At 46.5% G+C, this 26,597-nt stretch overlaps 7 protein-coding genes across 7 annotated transcripts; 3 read left to right on the top strand and 4 right to left on the bottom strand.

The window, feature by feature from the left end:
- Window positions 1–6,985: 6,985 nt before the first annotated feature.
- On the bottom strand, window positions 6,986–8,725 carry E1B28_003717 (uncharacterized protein). The gene is made up of 7 exons (XM_043148147.1): window positions 8,550–8,725; window positions 8,367–8,489; window positions 8,189–8,299; window positions 8,038–8,132; window positions 7,919–7,980; window positions 7,819–7,867; window positions 6,986–7,762 (listed from the first exon to the last, which is right to left on the bottom strand). Exons 1-7 carry the CDS (start codon window positions 8,579–8,581, stop codon window positions 7,266–7,268), a joined length of 969 nt encoding a protein of 322 aa, XP_043012739.1. The 5' UTR covers window positions 8,582–8,725; the 3' UTR covers window positions 6,986–7,265.
- Window positions 8,726–10,539: 1,814 nt separating this feature from the next.
- E1B28_003716 (uncharacterized protein) lies at window positions 10,540–10,962 on the bottom strand (the record flags this gene model as incomplete). The annotated part of the gene is made up of 1 exon (XM_043148146.1): window positions 10,540–10,962. The coding sequence occupies one exon, from the start codon at window positions 10,960–10,962 to the stop codon at window positions 10,540–10,542; it is 423 nt and encodes a 140-aa protein (XP_043012738.1).
- A 78-nt stretch (window positions 10,963–11,040) lies between these two features.
- E1B28_003715 (uncharacterized protein) lies at window positions 11,041–11,300 on the bottom strand (the record flags this gene model as incomplete). The annotated part of the gene is made up of 2 exons (XM_043148145.1): window positions 11,041–11,079; window positions 11,142–11,300. The coding sequence occupies 2 exons, from the start codon at window positions 11,298–11,300 to the stop codon at window positions 11,041–11,043; spliced, it is 198 nt and encodes a 65-aa protein (XP_043012737.1).
- A 2,486-nt stretch (window positions 11,301–13,786) lies between these two features.
- Window positions 13,787–14,577, bottom strand: E1B28_003714 (uncharacterized protein; the record flags this gene model as incomplete). The annotated part of the gene is made up of 3 exons (XM_043148144.1): window positions 13,787–14,329; window positions 14,390–14,433; window positions 14,508–14,577. 3 exons carry the CDS (start codon window positions 14,575–14,577, stop codon window positions 13,787–13,789), a joined length of 657 nt encoding a protein of 218 aa, XP_043012736.1.
- Window positions 14,578–16,634: 2,057 nt separating this feature from the next.
- On the top strand, window positions 16,635–18,011 carry E1B28_003713 (uncharacterized protein; the record flags this gene model as incomplete). Its single annotated transcript, XM_043148143.1, has 3 exons — window positions 16,635–16,777; window positions 16,824–16,912; window positions 16,969–18,011. 3 exons carry the CDS (start codon window positions 16,635–16,637, stop codon window positions 18,009–18,011), a joined length of 1,275 nt encoding a protein of 424 aa, XP_043012735.1.
- A 2,034-nt stretch (window positions 18,012–20,045) lies between these two features.
- Window positions 20,046–21,406, top strand: E1B28_003712 (uncharacterized protein; the record flags this gene model as incomplete). Its single annotated transcript, XM_043148142.1, has 7 exons — window positions 20,046–20,171; window positions 20,226–20,375; window positions 20,427–20,464; window positions 20,520–20,587; window positions 20,635–20,708; window positions 20,763–21,148; window positions 21,193–21,406. 7 exons carry the CDS (start codon window positions 20,046–20,048, stop codon window positions 21,404–21,406), a joined length of 1,056 nt encoding a protein of 351 aa, XP_043012734.1.
- Window positions 21,407–24,029: 2,623 nt separating this feature from the next.
- On the top strand, window positions 24,030–24,392 carry E1B28_003711 (uncharacterized protein; the record flags this gene model as incomplete). Its single annotated transcript, XM_043148141.1, has 1 exon — window positions 24,030–24,392. One exon carries the CDS (start codon window positions 24,030–24,032, stop codon window positions 24,390–24,392), a length of 363 nt encoding a protein of 120 aa, XP_043012733.1.
- Window positions 24,393–26,597: the final 2,205 nt, after the last annotated feature.

Genomic DNA, 26,597 nt, shown 5'->3' with positions numbered 1-26,597 from the left:
TTGTCCACCTCAAGGAGTTCAACTGGATTCACAAATCCCATCCCTTCCTGCCACTTGTACCTCAGTGGAATGTCTTCAAAGGCTCGCTTTTCAGCTGCCTTGACCACAAAGATGATAGTTTTCCTTATGTTCGCCAGGCTGCTGGCGGACGTAGGTTTTTTCTTGCTAGAGATGTCATGCATGCATGGGACCAGCTAGAGAAACATCTTCGAAAGCTGGTGCTCGCTTTGCTGGCAGAGGGAAAGCCGGATGCGTCCTTGATCGACCCGACTATCTCTCTATGGACATATCCAGCGTCATATGGATATCACCATGGTCATGACTCGCTCGCGTTACTTCAAAAAGCCGCACAGAATTCCAGGGATGCCTTCTTACCATTAATTGCCGCAGGAACACTCGGTCTGCAGTGGATAAAGCGCAAAGAAAGGCTTCATCTAGATTACAGTTGGCGAGAACGTTTACAAACTAACAACGGCATACATCCTGAGTGGTTTGGGGCGTTTGAGAGATCGTACGCCAACGACAAGGACGTTCTGCGAACAGGTGGTATAATCGAGGCCACACATCCCACCATGCCTTTGTTGTTGTCCTTTTACCGGCAGCTGAACGTGCCACTGTGTGTTCACTGGGGTGAAATTTCGGACTTGAACGCAGTTAGCAAGGGTAAATACAACGAGACAGGAACGAGTATCTTGAAAGATGGTGTATGGTCTGTTTACCGCCACAAATTTGAGAGTCTGGTAGATGTTTTCCCTTCAAACGATGAGTTCTGGAGACTGTTCAAGGGCCAAAACGATGTCCCCTCGTCGGTACTTGAAGAAACACGTTCCGTCGAGCATACGGCGTTCACAGACCCTGCTGGACACGAATATGCACCTTATCAGAGCTACTTCAACGTACCCGATTTAGAGTCGCCTAATGTTGAGAAAAACTCCGGTCAGCGGCCTGGCAAGACTTGGCGTGCGTTCTTTGCGAGCCGAGAGGCGAGAAATCGGGAACGAATGGCGTTGGAAACGCCCGGTCAGCGACAGGCCCGCGAGAATCGTGAACGAGAGGCTGCCAAATTTCACGCACCTGGTCGCAAAGGTGCTGTATGTTGGTATTGGGATAATCGGAGCGGGTTCAGAGTGAGGACATGTCTCACTCACGGGCAAGTAGAGAGCGAGTGGGATCGTCTTTCGAATGAGCAAAAGAGGTACGACGGGTTCTCGAACACCTGGGATCTCTGTAGCGATTTTGGGGATTTCGATCCCGACTCGGACGAAGATTGGGAGATCGATGCAATGCAGAACGATGGGGAACTTCCTGTGGACTTAGCGCCGAGTGCGGGAGGTCAGGAGCAAGGAGATGATGAGGAAGGCGAAATCGCAGATGAGCCTCCAACCATTGAATTGCCAGAACTCAGTTCAGGCGAGGCGCTCAAAACCATTGGGGGTCATACAGGAACAGAAGAGGAGGTCCCGCCCTTCTTTGTTCCTATGACAATGGAAGAGATCGCCTACGAACAATATGGTTTCACTGGCGACGAATGGGACAGGGAAAACGTCGGGATGGAAGACATTGACACCACCCGACGTCTGTTGGGCAACGGTCGCTGGCAAAGCAACCCAGCAAACGCCTTATTCTCCGAACCTGACCCTAGAGCTGAAGTCATGGAGAAACTGCGTCAATTCTTCCACCTGATATCGCAGGAACAGACACCATCGTTCCATCTGCCAAGCCATGACCTCTCCGACCCTTCCTCATATATTTGGGATATGGAAAACTGGGAGTTCTCTGTCATCCCGATTACTGTCGATGGCGAGAACTGGTACGTTGTACGCAGGAATTCTGACGGTAGTGCCCCGGACAAGGTTTTGCTCCTTAAGTGTCCCGTATCCATTCTTCACATCGTTCGCTGTGCTTGGGGCCCACAACTTCACGTCATAGCATCTCAATTGCTAAAGTTCGGCATCAGATTCCACACCCTTGTTCGCGGGTTTCCACCACCTCTGCCCCGATCGACTCGCGAAGCTAGGGATGAGAAGGTACCGACCTGCCATCTCGGCTATCGTCATGCAGGCTATAAGCCGGATATCCACGATTGGCGAGGCTATGAAAGAGAACGAGATCTCTTCTTCCGTTCAGACAGAGGCCGCGCAGCGGTGTTAGCTGGTGGATTAATAGCGAGGATGGCGACAACAACGGTACCAGAGGAGAATGTCATATTTGGTGGGGACCCCGACTGGCTGTACAGGCAAGGTCGATGTTTTTGGGAGAGTAAGGGAGCGGGGTACTGGGACGACTTCCTGACACCTGTGGAGGTTGACATGATCTGCGGCGTATATATGGTGGAGAAAGGTAAGTCTCCAGCTTTTATGATTATTCTAACAGTATTTAATTGCGTACTACCAGATCAAGCCAATCCGAACCCGTCAGAAGCCTCTCATATGTCTTGGTGGCCACGCCCTTCTCCTTTCCAGGCCGGCGGACTCAACATTGACTTTTGGTCAAAAGATTGTGAAAAATGGTTCCTTAATCGCCTGCGAGAGTGTTCCTCCGGCCAGGGCTCTCTTATGAACGCGACTAGGTGGCGAAAAGCCGTTGCATTCACGTACACCATTCCAAAGATTGTAGAGAAGAACCGCCAGATGGCGCGCTTGTTTTTGGAGCGTATCATATAGATTGTGATACTCGAACGCTGTATTTCTTGTATATCTTGGACACGATCTATGTAGCCACTAGTGAAGCAAGTGTATTTTTTTATATCTGTCTAGAAATCTCAAATTTTGGCTACCTGTGTTACTGTGTTACTGTGTTACTGTGTTACTATGTGTGAGGGAACTCCGAGAAACCCGCGGACCTGCGCCCCATATGTGACGAGTGTTACATACCATGTGCAAACTCTTTCCCGTACCACGACAATCCCCACCATTCGCCAGCTGTCGGCGTTTGGGCATGGGATACAAGAGTTCTAGGATTTATTACTTACCAGATCGTTTCTGTTACACCCCTACTGAGACTGGAAGCATTCAAAACAATACTATTACAACCTTCATTCCCTGCTGTTGCGTGGAGTTGCTACGACAAAAAAAATTCGCTTATTTACAGGCATATCTGTTAACCCCCCCCTACGTTCTCTACAGTACGGCAGTCTGTCCCCTTTCCTAGCTGTAGGAAGGAGATAACTACGCCTGGCTAACCCGACCCTGATTCGCCAGTTTGCAAATCGCGTAGTTCACCTGTCGGTGTTTTTCTCATTGGATTACTTCACTGTCAGGCTCGCGAAAAGTTTTATCGATGAGTAACGAAACAACTCACCAATTATGGTCTGGCCATGTAGGTGACCCGTGGAGCAGGCTTCGTTGGTTTCTGCCTTTGCACCATCATCATGCCCAAAACTACCAAGGGTGAGATCTATCTTCGTACTCCAGCCATGTCTGTCTTTTTGCTAATGACTTAGAAGGTAAGAAGCCTACCAATAAGCAAGAAAAGAATAAGAAGAAAATTACACCCATAAACGGTGGGTTGTATACTTATTACTCTAAGTCTCTGCACTAACTGCACCCTACAGATGATGCCAGGCTCAATAATATGGATGTTGACATAGATCCAAACGATGACAGCCGCGACGTTGAAGTGGCACCTCCTCGTGCTCGTAGAGGTCGCAAGAAGATGCTTCTTACCGAAACTGACGAGGTCGAAGGTGAAGACAACTCGGTGCCCAAGAACAAAAAGAACAAAAAACAGAAGAACAGCGAGACAGATCCCAATGAATCTGCTCCTACGCGCGCTCTCCCTACTCGTCAGAGTAAAAGCAAAGCTCAAGAGGAAGGCGGTTCGTCGTTCTCTTTGGTTCCTCCCTTCTTAGCCGCCCTCATGTTTCATAGTTTGGATGACTGCCGTTCGTAACAAAGGATTGGGTGCGAGTGCAGCATTTGAGAATCGGAAACGCGAACGTGCCCTTTCAAGTGCTATTCAAGAAGCCGAGGTGAAACGTCTAAAAGCTTCAGGTCTGTTCGTGGGTTTTCATGTGATAAATCTCGCTCACTTTTCCTACAACGGCGTAGGTGATAGCATCGCCCGACCGCCTAGTTTCGATAAATCGGATACAGATATTCCGATGATAGAGGTGCTGGATACCTCAGGCCAGGCAGTTTCTATGCTTGTTGATATGACAATGTAACTGATGCACTTGCTATTCTCCAGCTGTGAAGAATAGCAAAGTTGCCTCTAAGTCACCCAAGCCTGCAGCAAGTAACATGCAGGCAAAGGTTACAAAGGTGGTGGCCCCCAACAATAAGCCAAAGAAGGTTCCGGAGAAGGTGTCCGGTACCACGAAAGTCACCGCAGTGCAACCGTCCAACAGTAGAAAGGGAGGAGAACCCCAGCCGCAAACACAAGGTACCTCTACGATACTTCGTCGTATTGCAGAGGTTCCTCTATCTCTTTCCACAGGGCATCCCCCAAGACTTGACGATAGTTCTTCATCTGAAGAGCTCGGACGTCAAACTGGCAAAGGAAAGGACGGCAGTTCGCAGTCGGAGGAAGAAGATGAGCTCAGTGATGATGAGGACGACACGCCTCTTAACGCCAAACAGTTCAGTTACGAGGTATGTCTTAATGGTTTGTTACCTTCACTGCTTCCCTATACTTTTTTTTTAGCAGGCGACAGTCATCAAGGCGTCCACAACAGTTCTCCCTACTTTAGATAATACTGATACCCTTTTCGACTCAGACGTCGATGATGTGGGTGCAGTGGTTGACCGCTCGTCCCCTCCACCGGCGTCCGATATCTCCTCAGAGGAAAGCGAGTCCCCCCCCATCAGCTGAAAAGATTCAAAAAAAGGTAATAACTACAAGAAAAGCGGTTCAAAAGGTTACGGCGGAGTCTTCACGCAACACCCCAACGATCAATACTAATGTATGTATAACAACCTATATCATGTACAGCGGGCCTCACTACTGACTATCCCTGAGTCTAAGCAGCTATCAAAGCGCCATCAGGATCACGCCAAAGAAGTAAGTTTTAACTAATTCTGTGACATCCTGTCTAACTACGGAATCAGCGCCCGGTGATCCAGGGGATCTCTCGAGGAATTGCTGAACACAACAAAGTCGTTTGGAGTGAAGGGGCCACGGCTGTCATAGGCAATGGCAAGTGTGCTTTAAAGCATCAACCGCCAACCCTCAAGAAGATTATCAAACATACGATCAGGGATGTACTCGAATACGCCGTGTTCACAGACATGCTTCCAAAATATGCGGCTCCCGGCGCGTTCGTGAAGAACCTGTTCCTGAAGAACGCGCGCAAAGTTGGACGGCAGAAAGGGGTGGACCAGCAGACTACCGACGAAGCCCGTGAAATATTCGAACAGTTTGACAAGGACCCCACTTTCCTTCGTAATCTGGCTAGTTTGGTGACGTATCCGGCTTTGGATTTCCACAGTTCTACCATCTAACGACTGCGTTTACTCCAGCCGATGACACGCTTCTTTCAATTCCGTGCCCGCAGCAAGACCATCGCAACGTCCATTGTTACTTCACACTATAACGTGCATGGTACCAACTTTCGTGCCATCGCTGATGTCGAGAGCAGGAACGACCTATACATATACCCCTCCAAGACCGAGGGAAAAGCCAAATCCGGGAAAAAGGTGCGTCGTAAGTTGTGTTGGTTGGCGACGACGGAATCTGATTTGTTCATACTTTGTAGACCTCTTATAGCCGACGCCCACTCAAGAGCAAGCCTTTCCTCCACGAAGCGGTGATGAACCATTGTCATCAATGGCTCAACCACGGAGGATCGGGTTCTATCATGACATTGTTCGAGAAGCAATTTACTGAGCGGGGTGGTGAAGTTTCGATTCCTCTTCTAGCGGCTTCTGCTGCAGCGGTATGTTGTGGTACTCGTCGTTGGTGTTACTGGTACTTGAAAGGTTCTTTTTTTTAAGATACATAATGCACTCAAGGATACAAACATAACGGCTAAAGTCAAACCTCCTTTCAACGAGGAACTCATAAGGGAAGAATATGAAAGGAAGGTACAGTTGTTGACTCAGATGAAAGATGGGAAGGACGAAGAACATTTCCATAGCATCATGAAGCAAATATATGCATATGCTCGGTAACGTCTCCTGTTGTTGTTTTTCGACCGCCCGCTAACCATTCATTTATACAACTGCAGGGGTGGACCATTCATAGGCCACGTCGAAAAGACTTATAATTTCAGTGATGACTCCGACTCGGATGGAGAGGACGGAGACAACGATGACGTTGAAGAAGGGGCAGGGGCAGGGGAAGGTAGTAATCAGCATTCCCGCCGTGACGATGAACCTCTCCAGACCGTTTTTGCTAAGGGTGGTAGTGAGGAAGTGGAAGTTGATGTGGATGAGGTGGATGACGATTCTGGGTCTGATCAGCTAAGTGATGACTGAATGTGGGTTTGGCGTAGGACTTGGACTAGTATAGATTTATCGTTTGTCGTTAGTATACTTGACTGTCAATGACCATTGCCGTTTACTCGAATTGAAAGAACCCCAAGCCTGAACCTACTAATCAATACTAATTGGTATTATTTCTCTACTAATTGGTATTAATCTTGTGCTATTTCTCCACTAATCGGTACTAATTTGTATGTTAATCTGTGCTAATCGCTGTGTTAATTCATACTAATTACATGCTAATTAGTATGAATTAGTAGTAATTAGTACGAATTAATTTGATAACCTAGCGAATTCATAATAATTCATACTAATTCATACTAATTGAATTAGTGCCAATTAGTATCGATTATTATTAATTAGTACTAATTCATACTAATTCATACTAATTAATAAATCTGCATTTTCCTGATGAGAGCTCACTAAAAGTGGCTCTCGATGGCAAATCTCTGAATGAGGCGCTCTCCTGGACTCACAGTACTTGCAGGAATCTCGAGGCGTGCAGTGCGGATTACTGCTGTTTACCTGCCGCGGGTGGCACGGTGACGGACAATCTACGAAAGGCATTCAATCATTCATTATTGGTCTTAAGAGAATTTTGATGGTAAGTAATCATCTTCATAACAATCTGTTCTTACACGTTACAGAGAGATTTATTTGCTTCTACCACATACTTAATGCTTTGCACTGGGAACCATCTTCGAGTCTACTTGAATGTTGGCTTTGATGCTTTGATAGGTTGGAACATGGCTTGGATATAACATGAAAAGGAGAAAACTGGATCGGACTACAAGTCGGCGCTGGAAACCCGTGGGAAAGGTATATGAAAATGTCTTCATTTTTTTAGTGATACCTCTGTCCGTTTCCGGTTCCGTGGAAATACTCGTGTCCATGTCCATTTCCGTCTCCGTCTCCATCTCCGTTTCCATTCCCATCGTCACTGTTTCTGTTTCCGTCGGCATATCCGTGTCCTGGTCCGCCTCCGTTTCCATGGAAATATTCATGCCCGTGTCCATTTCCCTCGTCGTGTCCCTGTTCGTTTCTGCTGTTTCCGCCGGCATATCCGTGTCCTGCCCCGCCTCCGTTTCCGTGGAAATACTCATGCCCGTGTCCATTTCCATTTCCATCGCCGTGTTCCTGTTCGTTTCTGTTTCCGTCGGCATACCCGTGTCGAGTTCCGCCTCGGTTTCCGTGGGTATACTCGTGTCCATGTCCGTTTCCATTTCCATTTCCATTATCGCCGTTTCCGTTTCCGTTTCCGTTTCCATACTTCTGGAGTGCACGATTGTATATCTCCCATGTTACTCCCGTATGTCGGTTAACGATCTCAACACAAACGTCTATCCGGATAGGTCAGATTGGTGGTCAGGCTGGTAGGAATGCTATGCCGACCCACCTAGCTCGCGATGGACACTCTGACTTTCCTCATGGGAGTCAAAGAAGAGCTAGAGACGTTTCAGAGAGCTGAGACAGAAGAACCAGAGGAACAGACGGACAATCTCATCTCCTTGAGCGGATGCCCAGCCCTTAATTTTCTTGAAGATATTTGTGTAGTCCCCTATAGAGTTCTTAGTCTACATGGCTGTGATTTAAGAGCTATGAAAGGTACACCTACCACTACCAGTCTCGTCATATTTCACAGCTTTGATGATTGGCTTGTGCTGATGGTTTTCGTCCGGGTATTCAAAATAGTAGAGGGCCCGGTCACACCTATATTTGATATTTGAACGGTTCTCAGCCCTATATAGCTAGATTGAGGAACGCACAGTTTTCGGCTCGAGTCCTTGGAGACGAAACCAAGGGGAATATCTCTCTCTTTGATGTCGTGAATGATCTTCGGTATGTCATCAAAGAGACGTATTTCGTGGGAGCGGTTGCTGGAGGCAATGAGTAAAGGAAACTGTCAGTTTCACTGGTCCAAGGTTGAAGATCAAAACTTCTCACCTAACATCGCGGATTACGTGCTTATCTGAGGAGTCCCGTTTGAGGTTGTCTTCCTGTTTGTCCCGAGCCGAGTCGCCTTTCCCCCACTTGTGTGGGTCGAGTTTGCCGCTCCATACAGTGTCGCTGTGCGCAGAGAATCCGTCAATGGAAGGAGCTTCAGTAAGAGTTTTGAACAGAGCGTACTTGACTTCAAATAGGATGGCTTTGATGGTCATAGTGTCCTGCGATAGTGTTTCCTTCGAGTTTGTCTGGAACTAGGATGGGTGCAAAGAGGACTGATAAGACGATGATTGTGGTCTTTGGCTTTTTTATCTTGCTGTTCTGATTCAGACAAATAGAAGGGAAGTCAGAAGGTCAAGTCACCGGAGTCGAAAGAAAGCCGAGGTAATCAATTCGGTCCCTTCTTCCTCCCGCCATGTCAACCTCGTTCCTGTCATGAATACCGCTATCGATTGACATGATGAATTTTCCCCAGCCTTGAGTTGATCGGTAGTATTTAATCCAGGTACGAATCCCACAAACCGCTACGTACCTCTTCCGCCCTCAGCAGGGGTTTGACATATTACTTTTATTAGAAATGCCTCCAGATGTAGGCCGGCCGTTGGCAACACGTACTAAGCCAAAAAATTGCAAGCAATGCAATGCCCTGCAGCCTCAGGCCCACGCCTGGAACGTCGTTCCTAACATGAATCCTGTCAATCTTAATCAACCCAGTTCTGACATGTTCTATGTTCACAGATACCGCTATCGATTGACATAATGCATCTTAATTTTTCACAAGCTTAGGGTGACCGAGGATTTCCTGAAGGTGGTCTGACCCTGTCGTGCGCTGAGTCGGCCCAAGCTGTCGTGGGCGGCCTGTTCGTGTGAAGGCGCCAGATACCTCCACTCGTTTCCTCCCTTGGTTCGTTACCGAGGTAACGATAAATCTAGATTAGCCCTATGCCAAGAACCTAAATAATGACGCCATCCATTCCCACATACCACAACTTCCATGCCTTGATGCCATCTGACCGTCACGCGTCAACATCGGGAACTTAGTGCATGGATCGGGAGAATACCGGTCCCGGCAATCGGCTTTTGGAATCTGCCGGTATCTTAGACGGATAACTGAACAACTCGACAGGTGGCAGGCAGTGATAGGGTTTTCAAACCCGTAGCTTACACTTCTATCTCATACAACGGTCACGGATCCAAGGCTTGAACTAAAATCATGTCGTAAGCGAAGGACGTTGGATTGGGGATTGAGTGCATTTCCGCGACACGTATCGACGGAAACGATCGCCGCCTAATCAAATGAGTCAACTACGATGAACGGTAAACACAATCACGAAAGAAATCGACTGACGTAATGTGCAGACTCAAGACTATACACTTCTCACTTCGAAAAGATAGATGGCTATCGCCAAGTCCCGTACATGGACAGGGTGATTAGGGTTTTGTGTACGAATCTCCGGACTCGTCTAAAGCACAGTTCTCAGGATCTTTACGACCACGTAAAGTCAGAGTACCATTCCAGTCGTATGGCACGTCCAACCTGTTTTAACTTGTCACGCGCCACATAGTATCACCTTCCAGTATTGTCCGAGCGGCTTGACCTGGGATTTGTACCCAAACTGGCCTTTCTATCTGGCGAGGAGCAAAAGTTGTACAGATTCCATGATACGGTCTTGAGCCAACAGCCTATGGGACCGAAAGTTCGGCAAAACTATCGAGCTCTGGGAGAATTCGATAGGGCAAAAAAAGCCTCTAAGGCGGAAATTAATTTTGACCTGGGAAGCGGATCAGTCCCGGTCCTCAGGCGGAACCGAAGGCCCGGGCGGCCCTCAGGTCAGTACGCCACACACGATCACAAACTGGCTGCGTGTGTTGTACGTAGTAGCACTGCGAGCCGTTAGATTTTTAGACATGTAAACTTAAATATTTGATGAACCGGTGACTCTGGGTTTCGAACTTTGATTTTTTTGCTTAACTTGTAAAAAGAATTAAAAGGTCTTGTCCGTAGGGCCGTACTAGAATGAAATGACTCCTGAGTTTTTTGCAAAACAATATGAAATTCAGCGTGATCAAAGAGAGTGAAGGTACAGGCCATAGTAGTCATTAACGAGAAAAGGGAGACTCGCTATTCTACGAAACGATTCCGGCTACAAAAATCCTACTGTGACTAGCCTCTTCAGAAACCATAGGATTTCTTCAATTCGGCTGTGGCTTCGTCGTGGGTCTGGTTGGACATATGTAGTTCGGCAGCATCTCCGTCGCTCCGCACAGTGACCTTATACGTGTAGTGACCATCACTGGTACCAAATGTCCCCACAGTTTCACCATTCGCACGGGTCGTGACATCGTGGAAGGTGGAATTCACGGCATGATTAGCCTTTCGAACTCCCTTTGAATTCACAGTCCACTTGTAATACAAGCCAACGGGGGCACCATTGGACACGCCACGAGGGATGACGAGAGTCACCATCTCATTTTCCGCGTATGTGAACCAGTTGAGTTTTCCCGTGAACACGGCTGTAGAGCGATGCTGCACCAGGTCGCTGTACCGTCGGTCCAACGTCGTAGCATTGGAGCTATCGCCCTTTGGATTGAACATTTTCGCTTTGATTGTATTGTTGTCACTTGCGACAGTGACGTCGAAGCTGTAGTAGCCAAATGCAAAGGAGAGCTTGTATTAACCGGTGCTCGTATCGACAGTATTGATGAAACCCAACTAGTACGAAGAAAGATTTAGAACGAATGTGGTTTGGTAGCGAAAAAAAAAACATTGCATACCGGGGTTGTCATTGCTTTCTTGTTCCCTGCACCGTCCACCGTCCATTGCCAAAAGGCACAGACTGGATCGTTCAAGGCGAAGCCAGCAGGAAAGACGACGGTAATGGTTTCATTGACCGCGTACTCATACCAATTGAGTTTCCCGTTGTAGATGTACATTGGAGTATAGCGGATATTCTTTTCTGAAGGTCCTGCTAGGTTCCAACTCCTTATAAATACTGTGCCCCCCAAATATCTTTAAAAAAAAAGTCCCGTCACGGCGATATGTACATGCTGATATCTTGAACTTGGACCAGAGTGTGCTCCAAATAATTATGTCAATCCAATGTTTTCACTTATAATGATTCAAGAGGTGGCAGAATGTAGGTGCAGATGCCTGGAACCAACTCGCGGCGTGAATGACAACCTACGAACCTGCGGGTATCGGGTTTACGTCACTTTTGGCGGGAAAAGCCGTACCAGTTGGCCGACGGCTGATATTGGAACCCTTATAAGTACAAGGATGCGTGGGATAGCGTACGTTAGATCTTGGGGACTCCTGTATAGAAAAACATAGGGACTCGGAGGGGTTGGAAGACCGGTGATTCCGCCGCCGTATCTTACAGACGGGTGGAAGCATTGATGGAATCCATTATAGGGGCATACATGCATTCTCGAAAGCGGCTTGCAGGTAAAGTTCAATCCTATAGGTAGGTGTTTGATAGGGATCTTACACTTCTGTGACCTGTCATGGAAGTCTGACCTATTATTTTGTTTGCACAATTAAAGGCCGTGTATTTTAATTGATAACGGTTCATTTTCCGTCACCAGGCCGAATTCCATGTATTTAACGGCCCGTGATGGTACAAACCACGAAACACGCTCCGTGACTCCCTGGGTGAAGATGGAATTGGAAGAATTGTCCTTCGATGAGAAGGCAATGCGGCGGTACTATGATGCTTGCCAAATCCTGATGCATGGATGGTATTGAGTGAGGTGACAGTCAGGATCGCATGTTCCCAGTATGCATATCTTCATCTCGACTGGTGAACTCGTTTCGGTGCGAGCCTGTTTTTTACTGAAGCAATTGGCACCTCACCTGCTAAAAAGTTGTAGCAAAGTTGTGTGCAAGACGTCAAAACAAAGATACTGTTAGGCTTCCCGGCTTCCAGCTTCTGTTTTCCACGAAGCTGCCACGATGGCCGGGAACTCTGAACCCGGCCAATTTAACTCCCTCATGAATGAAAGGTGTCATGACCAGATGATTTCTTTCTTGTGGACGTAAGGAGAAGTTCCCAGGGAACTCAAAAAAAAACCTTATCAGTAACGCACAACCGCCCTAAGCCTTGAACCGGCAATTTCAGGCTGCCGATGACAAGCCTAATCGACTTTTTGCCTAAGTCATCCAAAAAGCCAACAGTTCCGAGTCCGTTTATTAATAATGTATCTCCTTTCGAGATCGAAGCCGAAGCAGTAAATACATGCATTTTGTTTAAACGACAGACGTCACGACGTCTGTCTCAAAGTCAAAAATTGAGTTTGAGATCTCAAAATCTCAATCTCAACTCCAATATCTGAGTCCCAATGAATAGCCAAGGTGGGGGATGGCTCATAAAACAAGATTATTGCTATTCTCAAAATTTCAACAGATCTCAATATATTTAATGTCTCAATTGTTCAAATCTCAAAATTATTTTACAATCTCAAAAACTCAACTCAGGCTCAAATTTGAAATAAGGTTGAATTTAAGGTTCTGAGAAGTATATGAGTTTAAATATCTAGAGAGAAGAGATGAGACAGGTATATCTATGTATGTAGAGTAGATAACTTATCAATCTGAAGCATTAGAATTGGTGTTATTTCCCTTAGGAAGGGACGAAGAGTAGTGTTAGCAATTGTGATTGCGTTACACGCGCGCGCACGCTATATCACGGACTTCGGAATTTTTCGGGAAGTCAAAAAAATTCCTAAGTCCGTGATATAGCGTGCGCGCGCGTGTAACGCAATCACAATTGCTAACACTACTCTTCGTCCCTTCCTAAGGAAAATAACACCAATTCTAATGCTTCAGATTGATAAGTTATCTACTCTACATACATAGATATACCTGTCTCATCTCTTCTCTCTAGATATTTAAACTCATATACTTCTCAGAACCTTAAATTCAACCTTATCTCAAATTTGAGCCTGAGTTAAGTTTTTGAGATTGTAAAATAATTTTGAGATTTGAACAATTGAGACATTAAATATATTGAGATCTGTTGAAATTTTGAGAATAAGTTATAACATTATTTTATGGACTACTGTATGCCTCACCTCAGCTACTATGGAGACTCAGATACTGGAATTGAGATTGAGATTTTGAGATCTCAAACTCAATTTTTGACTTTGAGACAGACGTCGCGACGTCTCTCGTTTAAACAAAATGCATGAAACGACAGGCCGAAGCCGAAGCCATCGTGCATCAAGCTCGAGCGTTGTAAACAAACACAAAAGGATGAAATAGAGAACTATGAAACGGTATGTAGTAATGTGAGAGAATGGTTGTATATCTATTTATATGATTTTCAAGGAAAGGGGGGAAAGGGAGAGGGAGCTATTAGAACGCGTATGGACTGGCCGTGGAGCTGCAAGACTGCTAGCACCCAACGGGCTGATATACGCACTTAGAAATACGGGTTACCGTTCACTGCAAAAGTCTTATCCATACGAACAAACGCCACATCCAAGCTCAATGCCCAGTCTCCTCCCATCGACCGAATCGATAAAACCCCGGTGCTTTCTCGATAGACTCTGAGTCCGAGAGCCTTTCCTTGGTGGTCAAGTCCATACAATGCGATCCTATTGCCGGGAAGCTGGTATGCCTTGATACCGTACGATGCCCCCGATACGGAGGGGTCATACCAAGCGAGGACCGTCGGGTTCAAGGCGTACGACAAGCTGAGGTTCTTGCGGGTTTGGGTTCCATCGAGGTCCGTCCTCAGTCCTCGAATGAAACCGGTTTCACCTTCGACCCAGCGATAGAGTGCAGTGTCGTTATTTTCTTTGAGGCGATAGCGAACAACCATCCCTTGTCCAGAAGGGACAGGCCCACTGGGCATACCAGGGTGATCTGGTATGGCACCAACACCAAGCTCAGTACCGTCGGAGAGCATGATCTTGTACCACTGATCGGTGGTGATGGCGTTACCATCGATGTCGACGAGGAACTGGAGTACGTGCAAAGATTAGCCACTAAGTAAGAATCATAACCGAAGGCATCTATCTACCTTTGGGTTTGACATATCAGATTGAGTTTCCAAGGTCGTTTGCGCTGGATGCTGAGAAGGAAAGCACGATCAGGAAATTGGGGGAGGTCGTTGGTTGTATGTGACAGACACGACTGACCTTTAGTGCTCAATAAGAGAGAGGGAGGTGGGGAGGTGGACTGTCTTACCTGCTTTGAAGTCGAGGCCATTTTATAATGCTCTGTCGGGCCCTGATGTTCTCAGATTGACATTATGCATCACTGTAGGCAACTCAATTCCCACAGAGGGCGAGCCCGAGGGCACCTCGAATGTTGTCTCCACCGGAGGCTCATAGTAGCTAGATGGAATTGGAAAAATTGGCCTTGGATGAGAAAGTAATGCGGCGGCACCATGATGCTTGTTCTTTAAGACTGGTAGATTAAGCCGCTGTCCAACTTGACTTTCCACGACTGAATGCATGTCTCAAGCCTCCCGTGTCCTCCGGTTCTAAACAGCGTCGATACTCGGTCATAAACTGAGATTTTACGATACAAAGTGAACCCACACGTAGTCCATACCACAGACTTTTTTATCGTTTAGTATTATTGATGGCTCCATATGTCCACATATTTCTTCGGCTTGGTTAAATTATCTCGTATCATCTGTTGGCCAGCACGATTGACCTCCGAAATTCACCGAATCAACAAGCAACCAGGAGTACTTACCGTCCAAAGACCGAAGTCGTTGCCTCTGTCATCCTGGGAGTGACTTCTGGAATGACCGCGACTTCCATGAAGCTCTCTAAACCCAGAAAACGATGAACACCGGCGGCCGAATCAACATGTTTCGGCAAAGTACATACCACGTCCAAATTCTTGACTTATATGGAACACACGTGTCACTGGTCTTCTCGATTATCGTATCATCTGGTCGGCCATGCGTCACCCACAGAAGCTGTAGTGGAGGGCTGTCTGGGACCATAGAGTGGAACGTCGGCAGTTTGACGGTGAAGCGAAGGCGGGCGAGGGTCAAGCCGACTATTATCTGCGAGGCGTCGGGTAAGTGTTTATCTGAGTCATGCATAGCTCTTCTGGAATGAAACGAGTTATAAAGCGCTGTAGTTGATGAAAATTAGCAGAAGCGTAACGCTCGTGAAATGGAGGCGCACGTATGACCAAGTCCCAATACCCGAACCACGTCCTTCCAGTTCTCAAAACACCTTTAAAACAACCTTCGGAACAACCAAACCTCAGTATTGGTAGGGAAAGGACTGAAAACCGAGGAAATATTTGGAAGCTGCCAACTGAACATTTTCAGAAGTACACGTACCCGGTTCTCAATTCTGTCCTAGGTGCATGAAGGAGGTTGAATTGAAGAAATGGAATATGAGTCGAACATAAGGTCGAGACATTCGGTAAAAAACACGCCCACCTGATATCTAACGGAGTTTAAAAGCACGATAACTTCGCCAGAAATCTGTCCGTGCCCATATTGTTAGCATTGAAGCGGTTATGCATGCGAGCGATTGGCAACTGAGCGGAAAAGCCAGTTACACAGATATTTCGTGAAAAAAAAATTTCTTTTTGACGATCAGATCGAGAGATACTTACCTAGGAACTGAAGCTTGAAGTTTGAGGACCTAAATGAGTATAACGGTGGTCTGATACGAGGAAGCCAAGGGGCTCTGAACCATGAATCGAGGAAGGAACGATACTCGTGGTGAGCGGAAGAGTTGTTTGATCACATGCACATGCGGTCCGGCGTGCTCGTGACCGAGTACACTCTTTGCATTGACCTTAGGGGGGAGTGCAAACCACGTTCAAAAGTATTGAAGCCTCTCAAGAAGATTGATGTACTCTAAGCACAGCAATTGAGCACGGAAGGCGTAACATGAAGGATAAGATTTGGGAAATTGGATCCGGCCGGCTTTGACAAATTAGGAAGGTAGACAGGCGCCCACCTCTTTTTTTCGCTAACAACCATGACTGTGTTCTCGTTGGTCCGTCAACGGTGCGTCTAGGTGCGTTGGCATTCATCTCTATGATATCTGAACCCAATTCTGACCGCAACCAGTCACTTTTTCAGCTCTGGCTTGCACAATTGGACATCTGTATAGCTCGACGACACGAAATTGAGGATTCCATCCTAACTGAACCCAGCTCGGCTGAAACGAAGGGGCAATGTCTCGTTTTAAGCTCTGCTGCCGTCAAGATTGATAGAATGTCAATCGGGCACGTCGGCTCTGTTCACTATAAGAGGCGTGATCTCCCTCAATCCCCCCCTATCCATGCCTATCGCACGCAAGGTTGATATCGCACGGGCGGTAGTTGGAAAATCCGACCCATGGACCTCTAGAACGGTGCAGATCCTGTCCCATAACCTCAATCTGTTTTTTGTCGACAAAGCGGACCCTCCAAGACCTCAGCAAGTGTCTCCCTTCGTCACTGAGCTACCGCTTGCTGACTTCAGAAATTAGCCTCGTAAAACTTACCAACACCACCCACACATCTAAACTCGAGACACTATCTGCTTCGTGCAATCGAGCTACTTCTGGTCTGGCATATGGTCAGTCGTTATAGGATTTCCGATAACTCTAAAGCTTCTCCTCACCTCCCTTATAGACAAAGGCAGTTTTCTCCATGCCCACAAAGACACTCCTCGCAGCGAGCGCATGTTCGGATCACTCATCGTAGTTTTTCCAACCCCTCACACCGGGGGTCAAGTCATCCTTCGCGATGAGGAGGAAACGTTCACATTCGACTCCGGCACCCTTCTCGCAGGATCTCCCGATAAACTCGCCTTCATCGCATTCCTATCTGACGTCGAATATGAGATTCTCCCCGTTACGAGTGGTCACCGGGTTACGTTGACTTATAACCTCTCCTACTCGGATCCTACCCCTTCTCGTCTACTCCCTAAAACAGACAATGCGCCTAATTTGATATCTGCACTTTCGGCTCTCCTTGAAGACCCTGACTTCCTCCCGAATGGAGGATTCTTCGGATTTAGCCTTGCTCACTCTTACCCTGTCACCCGAGGTGAAACGGTGCTGGATGACCTTATTCCAATGCTCAAAGGCGAAGACTGCATGATTCGCGATGTCTGCTCGGAGCTCGGATTAGGGGTTTCTATCAAGAGCGCTTTGCAAGACACTAGTAGCCACCACGAGTATAGATGGAGTAAACTGAAAGTGCCAGAAGAAGATCAGTACCGCCGTTGCATCATGATGGACGACGTTGAGGACCTAACGTCCCGTGGATCTATAGAGCAGGAGTTGGTTGACCATTTTATTGAACAGGGGAACGCGACTCTCCTTCATCCTTATGACAAGAAGTATGTCGACTCCACGATGCCCATCGATCCTGCTGTCTCTTTTCTACTCGCTTATTCTCCGATGCTTGCTGCCGCTGCCACTATGCGAAAGACCGACTCCCCAAGGTCGAAAGCAGTTGCTTGGATCTCAGAGTTGGAGGATAACAACTCAGACTCGGAGGAAGAAGAAAAAGACCATGAAAAATACGAGTTACCTTTTGCTACGTATGGAAATGAGGCAATGTTGGGGTTGGAATACGTTCAGTTAATTTTACTGGCTGCTTTAGGGCCAAAGAACGATAGGCGTAATTGGAAGGTGTACAAGGGTATTAAAGCGTCGATGATTCGGTGACGATGATCAATGTTTTTTTTTAAATATGATTCTTGATCCAATCTTTCAATGTTTCTGTGCGGAAATTTCGTTCAGTAAGCGACGGGAAAGGTGCCCCCCCCATGTCTATCACAAAATAGATATTGCATGGGGCAACAATTGGGAAATCTGACCCATGGACCTCTGGAACAGTGCAGATCCCGTCGGATAGCCTCAATTTATTCTTTATTAACAAAGAGCTTAGCAAGTGACACGGCGCACGGGTTTTTAATCTTCATTGAAGCCACCCTCGGAGATATCCGTCGGCCCGAAAAGATTGGAATATCGGATCGTGCCGCGGCTTTGACAATTTAGGAAGGAAAACAGGCGCCCACCTCTTTTTCGGCAACCACGACTGTGTTCTAGGTGCGTTGGCCTTCTAGCTCTATGATTTCTGAACCCACGACTGACTGTCTGTCAAGTAGTCACACCTTCAGCGCTTGATTGCTCAGTTGAACATTCGTATAGGGCTCGAGGAAGAATACACCTTCAGCGTTCAGACAGTCGTCTCGTTACCTGATGTTGGCTTTCGGTAGATTGTTCAATTGTACTGGTACGTCACGCTGGCGCATTTTCTCTCTGCGACTCAGACTGTCAGCTCAGACCATCCAAAAAGGTGTTCATCGGATACACGTCGTTTGTTCATGCCAGCGGAGTCAGGACGGTAATAGTTCCCTCGGTGACTGGTGACGGAATCCGCAGGGAGGCTTTTTGCAGAGTGTTCAGGATTTGAAGGATCGAAGGATGATATTACGCATTGGGGATTATCGTCAGGTGTGTTTCCGTTCCTTTCGAACTCCCCCAGAACGAAACTGTTACAATTTTCCTCAAACCATTACATACCTGGCCGCCAAGTGGTATGCTCTCAAAATTCTCAACCGTCAAATATGAAGCAGAAAAAGAACTGTCGAAGAGGGACAGTGAAAATGGACCCAGGTCCATCTCGATTCTCTCGGTTCTTCCTATCGATACCAACCCTCGAGAATCTCAGAAGGCACTGGCGGAGAGACGATTCCCAATATTCTAAGGCTGAAACTGGACGTAGTCTGGGGGGGATGAAAGGTAGGTCCGTACCTATTCCCTCGGCCTTGTCATTGAACTCACGTTTGTTGTGGTTATAGATACTCATGAACGTATGTTACCTACCGACCAGCGTAACGCATAGCTCAGATGAGGGCGTATGAATAAATCGCATCATCCCAAGGCACTTAATGACCATTGCATTCAGCGGAACGGATATTCTCGTAGTGATTCATTTATCGGTCTAGGCTTTTCATCGATACCGCGAGGGTTCTCGTCAGCAATTGTGGTCGAGACTTCGTGGTCGAATCGCACTGCATAGTACGGTCCCATTCTCACCGTATGTGCGTTAGGCTGACCTGTTTAGGTATGATACACTCGAAGGCAGCCCGCAAGGGAACAGTGCGTGTTCGTCGAGGCCTTGTTGAAGAGGAGAAATGAAGACGTTCGATATGAAACGACTACAGGCGAATTAGTCATTTTTGGTTCACAAACTGAATCGTACGCTCTCTACGTCAATCCCACCTCGTTTACTAATTTGAAAGAGAATAACGGTCAAACAAGCGGATGTCGGCGGCAGTGATCATGACATGGAGATGGGCGCTTTACACAATACCGGGCGCCAGGATCATGGGCGGCAGAGAGTGATATTGAGGTACGATGCTCTTTGTTCCTTCAACACTCGAACACTCAACGTACGGTCACGGAATGGATTTGGACCGGTAGCTGATGCGATGAACATGTGATTGGTTCGTGTTCGCCCTGACATGCTGTGTATTTTAGCCTCACGAAATCACACGAAACAGCATTTAGGGCCGCGTTCTCTGTTGACAGCTATCATGGAACGTCGATGCGAGAGGGTCACGAGGTTGAACACCTTTTAAACACGCCTTTCATTCGCCCTCTGCCCTTCTGTTCCTACCATCATTTTCCTCCCGTTCTTTTTACTCTCGTCGGTTGACCACTTCAAGATTGACCACTGCAAAAATACGTAGGATGAAGAATTTCCAAGAGGCATCCGGAATTTCGATGCAAACCGCCATTTTCAACGAAATTGGTGGAAATCAGATAACTAATCACTACACCATTCGGGAGGAGAGGGATCGTAACATCTACGATGAGGTGTGTACATCGTAACCGAAGCGACAGTACGGAGTTTGATTTACTTGGTCTTAGTTCAGACACATACGGCTTGGAGATGTGGAGATGATCCGGGAGCTTACGCTTGGCAAGTATAATCGGGGCGGGCTGTTCACTGCCATGGTTCATTGCGGTCAAGGTTACAAATGCACGGTGTTATCATATAGCGGACCTAACGCTAAAGCGGCGCGTAATAATGTTTGCTAATCACACATTCAACTGACAAAATTCCTTTAGGAATGGGAGAGGGATTTCAGAGAGGTCACTGGGCTACGGTGCGTTAATATCCTTGGGGATTCTCTTACTGGCGAGTTGTTGAACTAGCGACAGAAATCCAAGGACGATGCAACTGTTTGGAATCAATCAGTCAAATGTTCCTTTGTTAATATTCCACAATGGTGGGTTTACTACTGTCTCATATTTCTTGGCTAATAGATAATATTAGAGCTTGTGCCTCTTGGTCATGTTTGGAATGACCTTCCCATTTTGGGACAGGTGTACTTCGCAACATTAGCAGAGGCAAGTATGCAATGTCAGATTTATGTATCTATTTCCGACTAACTTGGTCCTCAGTTCCATTTCCAATGTAAGAGGGAAAGACTGTGGATAGATCCCAAGCGAGGATCATTGATTTATGGAATGTGGGGGCCAGATTCTAAGTATGTCGGACGCTTAGAATCGGACCTGCCAATGTCATCAAATACCGACCTTCTCCAAGAGGACGTTTTCTGGCGTTATCTCTCTGGGATCAAGCCCTCAGATAGAGAATATGATAATCAGATCACCCATGAACTTTCAGAACAGTATGATTGGTGTCAACATATTGATCGCTCAACTGATCTGGCTGGGGTCAACGGTGTGTATTCAACCTTGGCAACATCCAGAATTGCAGTGATAAGTACGGGGTGGCACTATGGATGTTTCGATGACACAGTACTGATGCCAGATGGTGCAACAAGGTGAGGTCAATGAAAATACAGAAGTGCGACTCACCCAAATATAGATTTACTCTTCACAATCTTCGTGACACTGGCTGTTTCGAGCTAAAAACGGACTGGTGGTACAACCAACGTGCATGGGTCTCGCAAGCTCCGGCTGTCTTTCACGAACTCGGAGTCTCACTGGACAAAGATCTCAATAATTTCGGAAAGTTTCCTTTGTTCTGGTTCCTAATTGACACTGACCCTTTCCAAAGTGCTCAGTGTGCCAAGGCTTGAGGTGAATAAACGGATGAATCAGATGATTCGGATCGATGGCGGTCAAGTGTTTTGGCAACGACGTCATAAAAATGGACCAATCTATCTATACATCGTTCCCCTTCTCCGATCCACTTGCCACCGATCGCGATGCTGTTACAAATACCGAGTTTTTTGGTCTTCCGATGAAACCGGCAAACGACGGCTTTCAAACAGGACGTGCAGATATCTTGGTATTCCCACTGGGCTTTGGGTCAAAGTAGATTCATGGTGCCCGTGGCAATATTCCTGGCCTACCAAAGTATACAAAGAAATGCAAAGGTGGCAAGTCTCTCGAGGCTTTGATCCGACAACCACCGACTTTGCTCGTTACCTCGGATATCCCCCTTTTAACATTATACAATCCGCCACATCCCGATTTGAAGAGGTTGACAAAGGTAAGTGTTGCTTCACCCCCTTGAGCTGTTACTGATATTGCCAACTCCCGTGCTTCACTTGATGCCTGCAGATTCTGAAGATCTATCCTTGGATATACTCTTCCACAACACTCAGGATGCGACCGAAGAGTCGGTTTTGACTCATGTGCATGGATCCTCGATGTCAACGTCAACAGAGAGAGAACCTTTATTACTAGAAACGAAACAGCCATGTAGGTGTAACCGCTACCGTTATTCCGACTTCCAATCACTTAAACCAGTCATTACACCAGCTCCTTCGATTTACTCATCCTGGCTCATTCCTCACCGGCATCGCACCTTTCTCATTCAAAGTCTTCGATTGCTCGGGTTTTCTTGCAGCACCGATTTGGACCTCGGGCTATGATCGCTGACTGTATGATTATTCTGGTTGTTTGATGTGTAGACTCTATAGCTTGCAAGACCGTCGATAACGTAGACGCCCATAACTTTTAACTTATGTACTACGATTTGGAGCATTGTTAGGGACGGTCGAGAGTTGACAGATGATCCATCGGGATATCACCGTTATCAAGAAAAGTGAAAAGCTAATCATGAATGTGAACGAAGGGATAAAAACAGAAGAATCAAATCAAAACTGCGTCCACCGACGCAATAACTCCCCTCCACGACGAACCGAAAATTAGTCTCCGAAACCCGTGGCTGATCGTGTACACTGTATGGTATTGACATGTTATATGGGGTTACTTTCGGTCTATCCACGGCGGTAGCCACAGGACATTCGGTGTCAGTAACGTTAAGAGGGGAAGGTGGGCGGCGTAGTGCCGTCCATACTTTCATAACTGAAGGTTGCAGTTGCTCAACGTTCAACATAAAGCGGAGGGTCACGCACCAGATTTCAAAATTAAGTCCTCGGCGCAAAAAAAAAAAAACAACACGGCGCACCAACGACGCACAACAGTCAGGAAGACAGAGGAGGGCATCTATCCACCTGCCTAATTCATTAAAACTGTGCCATATCCTCGTGTCCCGCTGACCACCAGAATAGTTGGACGTTCTGGATCTGGAGTGGATATGAGCACGAAAGACAAGCCACCTGTCGCTTGGACAGCAACACCGAGTGGGAATCCTGGTGCATGTTTGGTGCATGTTGAAGTTTTACAACTGCGGGAGACGGATGAAAAAAAAAGCGAACCTCCATTGACGATTGGCCTTCTCGTGGTTGATGACACGTACGTATTCGTTCCCACTGACTCTCTTGAAGTGTTAAAACTTAGCTCTTGATGTGTGGGTGACTGTGAACGTTGAAACGGAAAAAGCAAGGTTTTGTATGGTTCTGTTTGGCTACGGCTTCCGTGGGTTGGCTTTTACCCTCATCGTCAAGGTACGAGGTAAGTATGTTCTCCCGCACAGTTTTTCTCACCAATATCTTTGTTTTGTTTGGTAGAGTAAGATGTTGCATGAGTTCCCTCGTCCACGTACCCATGTCCTCAAACATTCATTATGGTCATCATGGCGAATCTCCTTATTTGTCGGTCAACGGTACGTCGTTATTACTTTAACGGGGTAACTGACTATTCTATAACTCTTCTATTCCATAGATCTTCAACGTCGGTACTTCCGGCTCGAACTTGCACAATTGGAAGTTACTTATACTATGGCACTAGGACAATCAGTCACACCTACCACCAGCACAGCTATCTGATGGAAGTTTTGCCACTCACAAGGGTACAGTCGTCGACGAATCGGGAGGGCCGGACAGAAGATGAAATTTTTGAGGAGGTCAAGTGTTCGAGGGAGGATGACTTGAAAGGCCAGGATATTGACTCAGAAACGCCGATTGTCTCGACGTCATCCATCCTCTCTGGAAGAACATTGTACGTTTCCCTTGCTCTCAAAACATTCAATAGTGACCACCATATTAAGGGAAAACTTGTACCCTGTACATTCATGTCAATCAATACGGTCTCAGACTTTCAAGAGTGTTGAATCCATCTGCAGTTGCTGAAACGATTTCCCGCAAATTCTTCCCACCCATTCCTATACTCCTTTCTCAACAGCTCACGCAGAGTTACCGGATCTCCTCGCGAGTGTCGATTGAGGATGTCTCTCGGTACATTGGTTGCCCTTCCGCCTGCCTAGGAAAAACGGAAAAGGCTCTAGCAAGGCGCTCGCTCAAGCGTTGTCCTTCCCGTTCTCATGCCACACGCTGTCAATGTTCGAATGGGATGGCCGTCCAAGCGGTCCATGATCCTGAGACAATCGTCGTTGTACGATTAAACTTGCTCTTCATACCACCCCATTCGGAGTACGAGGGCAAGGCGTTGACCGAGATGAGGGCGGCTTCCACACCGAACTGTTGCGATACGGCACCAGCTACAACAAAATCACGACTGTTCCTCCGAAGCTGTCACTCGGAGAGAAGAAGACGTATATTCTCTAGTACCGGAAGCTCCAGCTCCCTCAAAGGCGACACCAAGTGGTATTCCTGGCGGCGTAGTACAATACCAACATCGAAAACTCACACCTCGTTTGGATATGTCTTACTGTCATCGGACACGACGCCATTTTTACGGAAGACGCCAGCTTGAGTGCTGGTACTACGACGGATTTTAGAGCATAACAAGTTGTCTTGTTGTTGCTCACTCAGTAAATTCATGCATTTTGTTTAAACCGAAGACGTCGTGGCGTCTCTCTCAAATCAAAGTTTAAATTTTTTTTGAGCGACCTCTTGAGAACCCACTGCAAAAAAACATTTTATTAGCTTTGAAGCCTGTAGGTCGTAGTGTCATATGCCTCATCTCAATCATGCTCTCAAAAATTCAACTCAATCTCAATCTCAAAATTCAACTCAAATCTCAATCTTTAAAAATTCAACTCAAACCTCAATGTCTCTAAAACTCAACTCAAACTCAACTTGACAGGAAAGATTGAGAATATGAAGGGGGTTAGACATTTAAAGTTCAAATAATTGAGAGTAAGTAGATAAGTCTATACTAGAGTCAATGATTATTATAGAGAACAAAGGTAAAGTTATTAGTGTTGCCTGTATTTAAGCAAGGGTGAGATGAAGGGTAATGTTAGCTGTTTTGATTGTGTTACACCTGCGTGCACACCATATCCCGTACTTATAAAAATTCTCCCACACCAAGTATGTCACGAACTCACTGTACTCCAAGTACTCCTCCATAGTACTTCATGTGCTATCACGACTCCTCCTGTCCTCGTGCTTGATTGTTTCGATCTTTGCAATCATCCTCCCTTCGATCCCTTCGGCTCCTCACCGTCGAGCACTCTGTCTGACTCACAATCGCCATAGACCATTGTAGATAGGGAGGCCCCTGCCCCCTCGACTCCTTACCCCTTAAGTAGTGTAGTATATAAGTACTCCAAGTGTACAGTAGAACTTCACTCTTGTCTGGTTAATCCTACCTAGGAGTCATTCCTTTTTCCCCTTCAATTGTCAGCTCGCCTCACCCAAGGATCGACTCCTGACAAAGTACTTAGCAAATTTTTTATAAGTACGTGATATGGCACGCACACAGGTGTAACACAATCAAAACAGCTAACATTACCCTTCATCTCACCCTTGCTTAAATACAGGCAACACTAATAACTTTACCTTTGTTCTCTATAATAATCATTGACTCTAGTATAGACTTATCTACTTACTCTCAATTATTTGAACTTTAAATGTCTAACCCCCTTCATATTCTCAATCTTTCCTGTCAAGTTGAGTTTGAGTTGAGTTTTAGAGACATTGAGGTTTGAGTTGAATTTTTAAAGATTGAGATTTGAGTTGAATTTTGAGATTGAGATTGAGTTGAATTTTTGAGAGCATGATTGAGATGAGGCATAAGACACTACAACCTACAGGCTTCAAAGCTAATAAAAATGTTTTTTTGCAGTGGGTTCTCAAGAGGTTGCTCAAAAAAAAATTTAAACTTTGATTTGAGAGAGATGTCACGATGTCTTCGGTTTAAACAAAATGCATGAAACGTCAGGCTCACTACCATCGTACAATGCTGTTCACAACGCGATTGTGATCGGGGCTATGTGCATACTCTTACTGTCCTTCTGGGGAGGCATAGGGATTATCAATGAACCGCAAAGATGAAATGACACGGCGTGCTGACTTTTGAGGATTGTTTTGCATTGTGTGATGGTACTGGTACGTCCTCCTGTTGCATTTTCCCCCCGTGCGATCGAGATTGACTCCTATCGTCAGTTTGGAATATCAAACCTCAAGTTGACTCATGTCATGTAGTCTATTTCATTTATAAATGAAATGCGTGAGGCTTCCTTTACTTATCTTTCCTATTCTAAAGTGCTCGTCGAATAGACATCCTATTCTACTCACGAAAAGAATGGCGATGAAAGGACAGCAACATTAGCTGGTAAGTGCTTACCTTTAACTTTTCTTGTGTGGTCAACCAGGCGATTCACGCTGCCTGCTGCCATGGTTCACTACCAGCCTCAAATACTCTATTATTTGCACCTTCAAGAACCATTTAAAAGCTCCATATGGATCCAGTTACGTCTGTCGTGTGCTCACCCGTCAATTTTGAATTTTTGGCCCATGACCCCATACCTGAAGTTTTCGTTGTCTTCTGCCTTCATGTGATGCAGAAAATCGCAATCTCCTACAAAGGATTGGGCATGCTTACCTATATAATATCCTGGGCGGCACCTCGCTAAAACCTACGTATAGATTGCTCGAAGACAATGCAGTTGAGTCGGGTGCTTGGTGGGTCCACTCCCATCTTGTCCACGGCGGACGCGCATTAGTCTGACCT

The sequence above is a fragment of the Marasmius oreades genome, chromosome 2 (assembly GCF_018924745.1).
Source record: "Marasmius oreades isolate 03SP1 chromosome 2, whole genome shotgun sequence".
Taxonomy (NCBI): domain Eukaryota; kingdom Fungi; phylum Basidiomycota; class Agaricomycetes; order Agaricales; family Marasmiaceae; genus Marasmius; species Marasmius oreades.
This window is presented reverse-complemented; position numbering and strand designations above follow the sequence as displayed.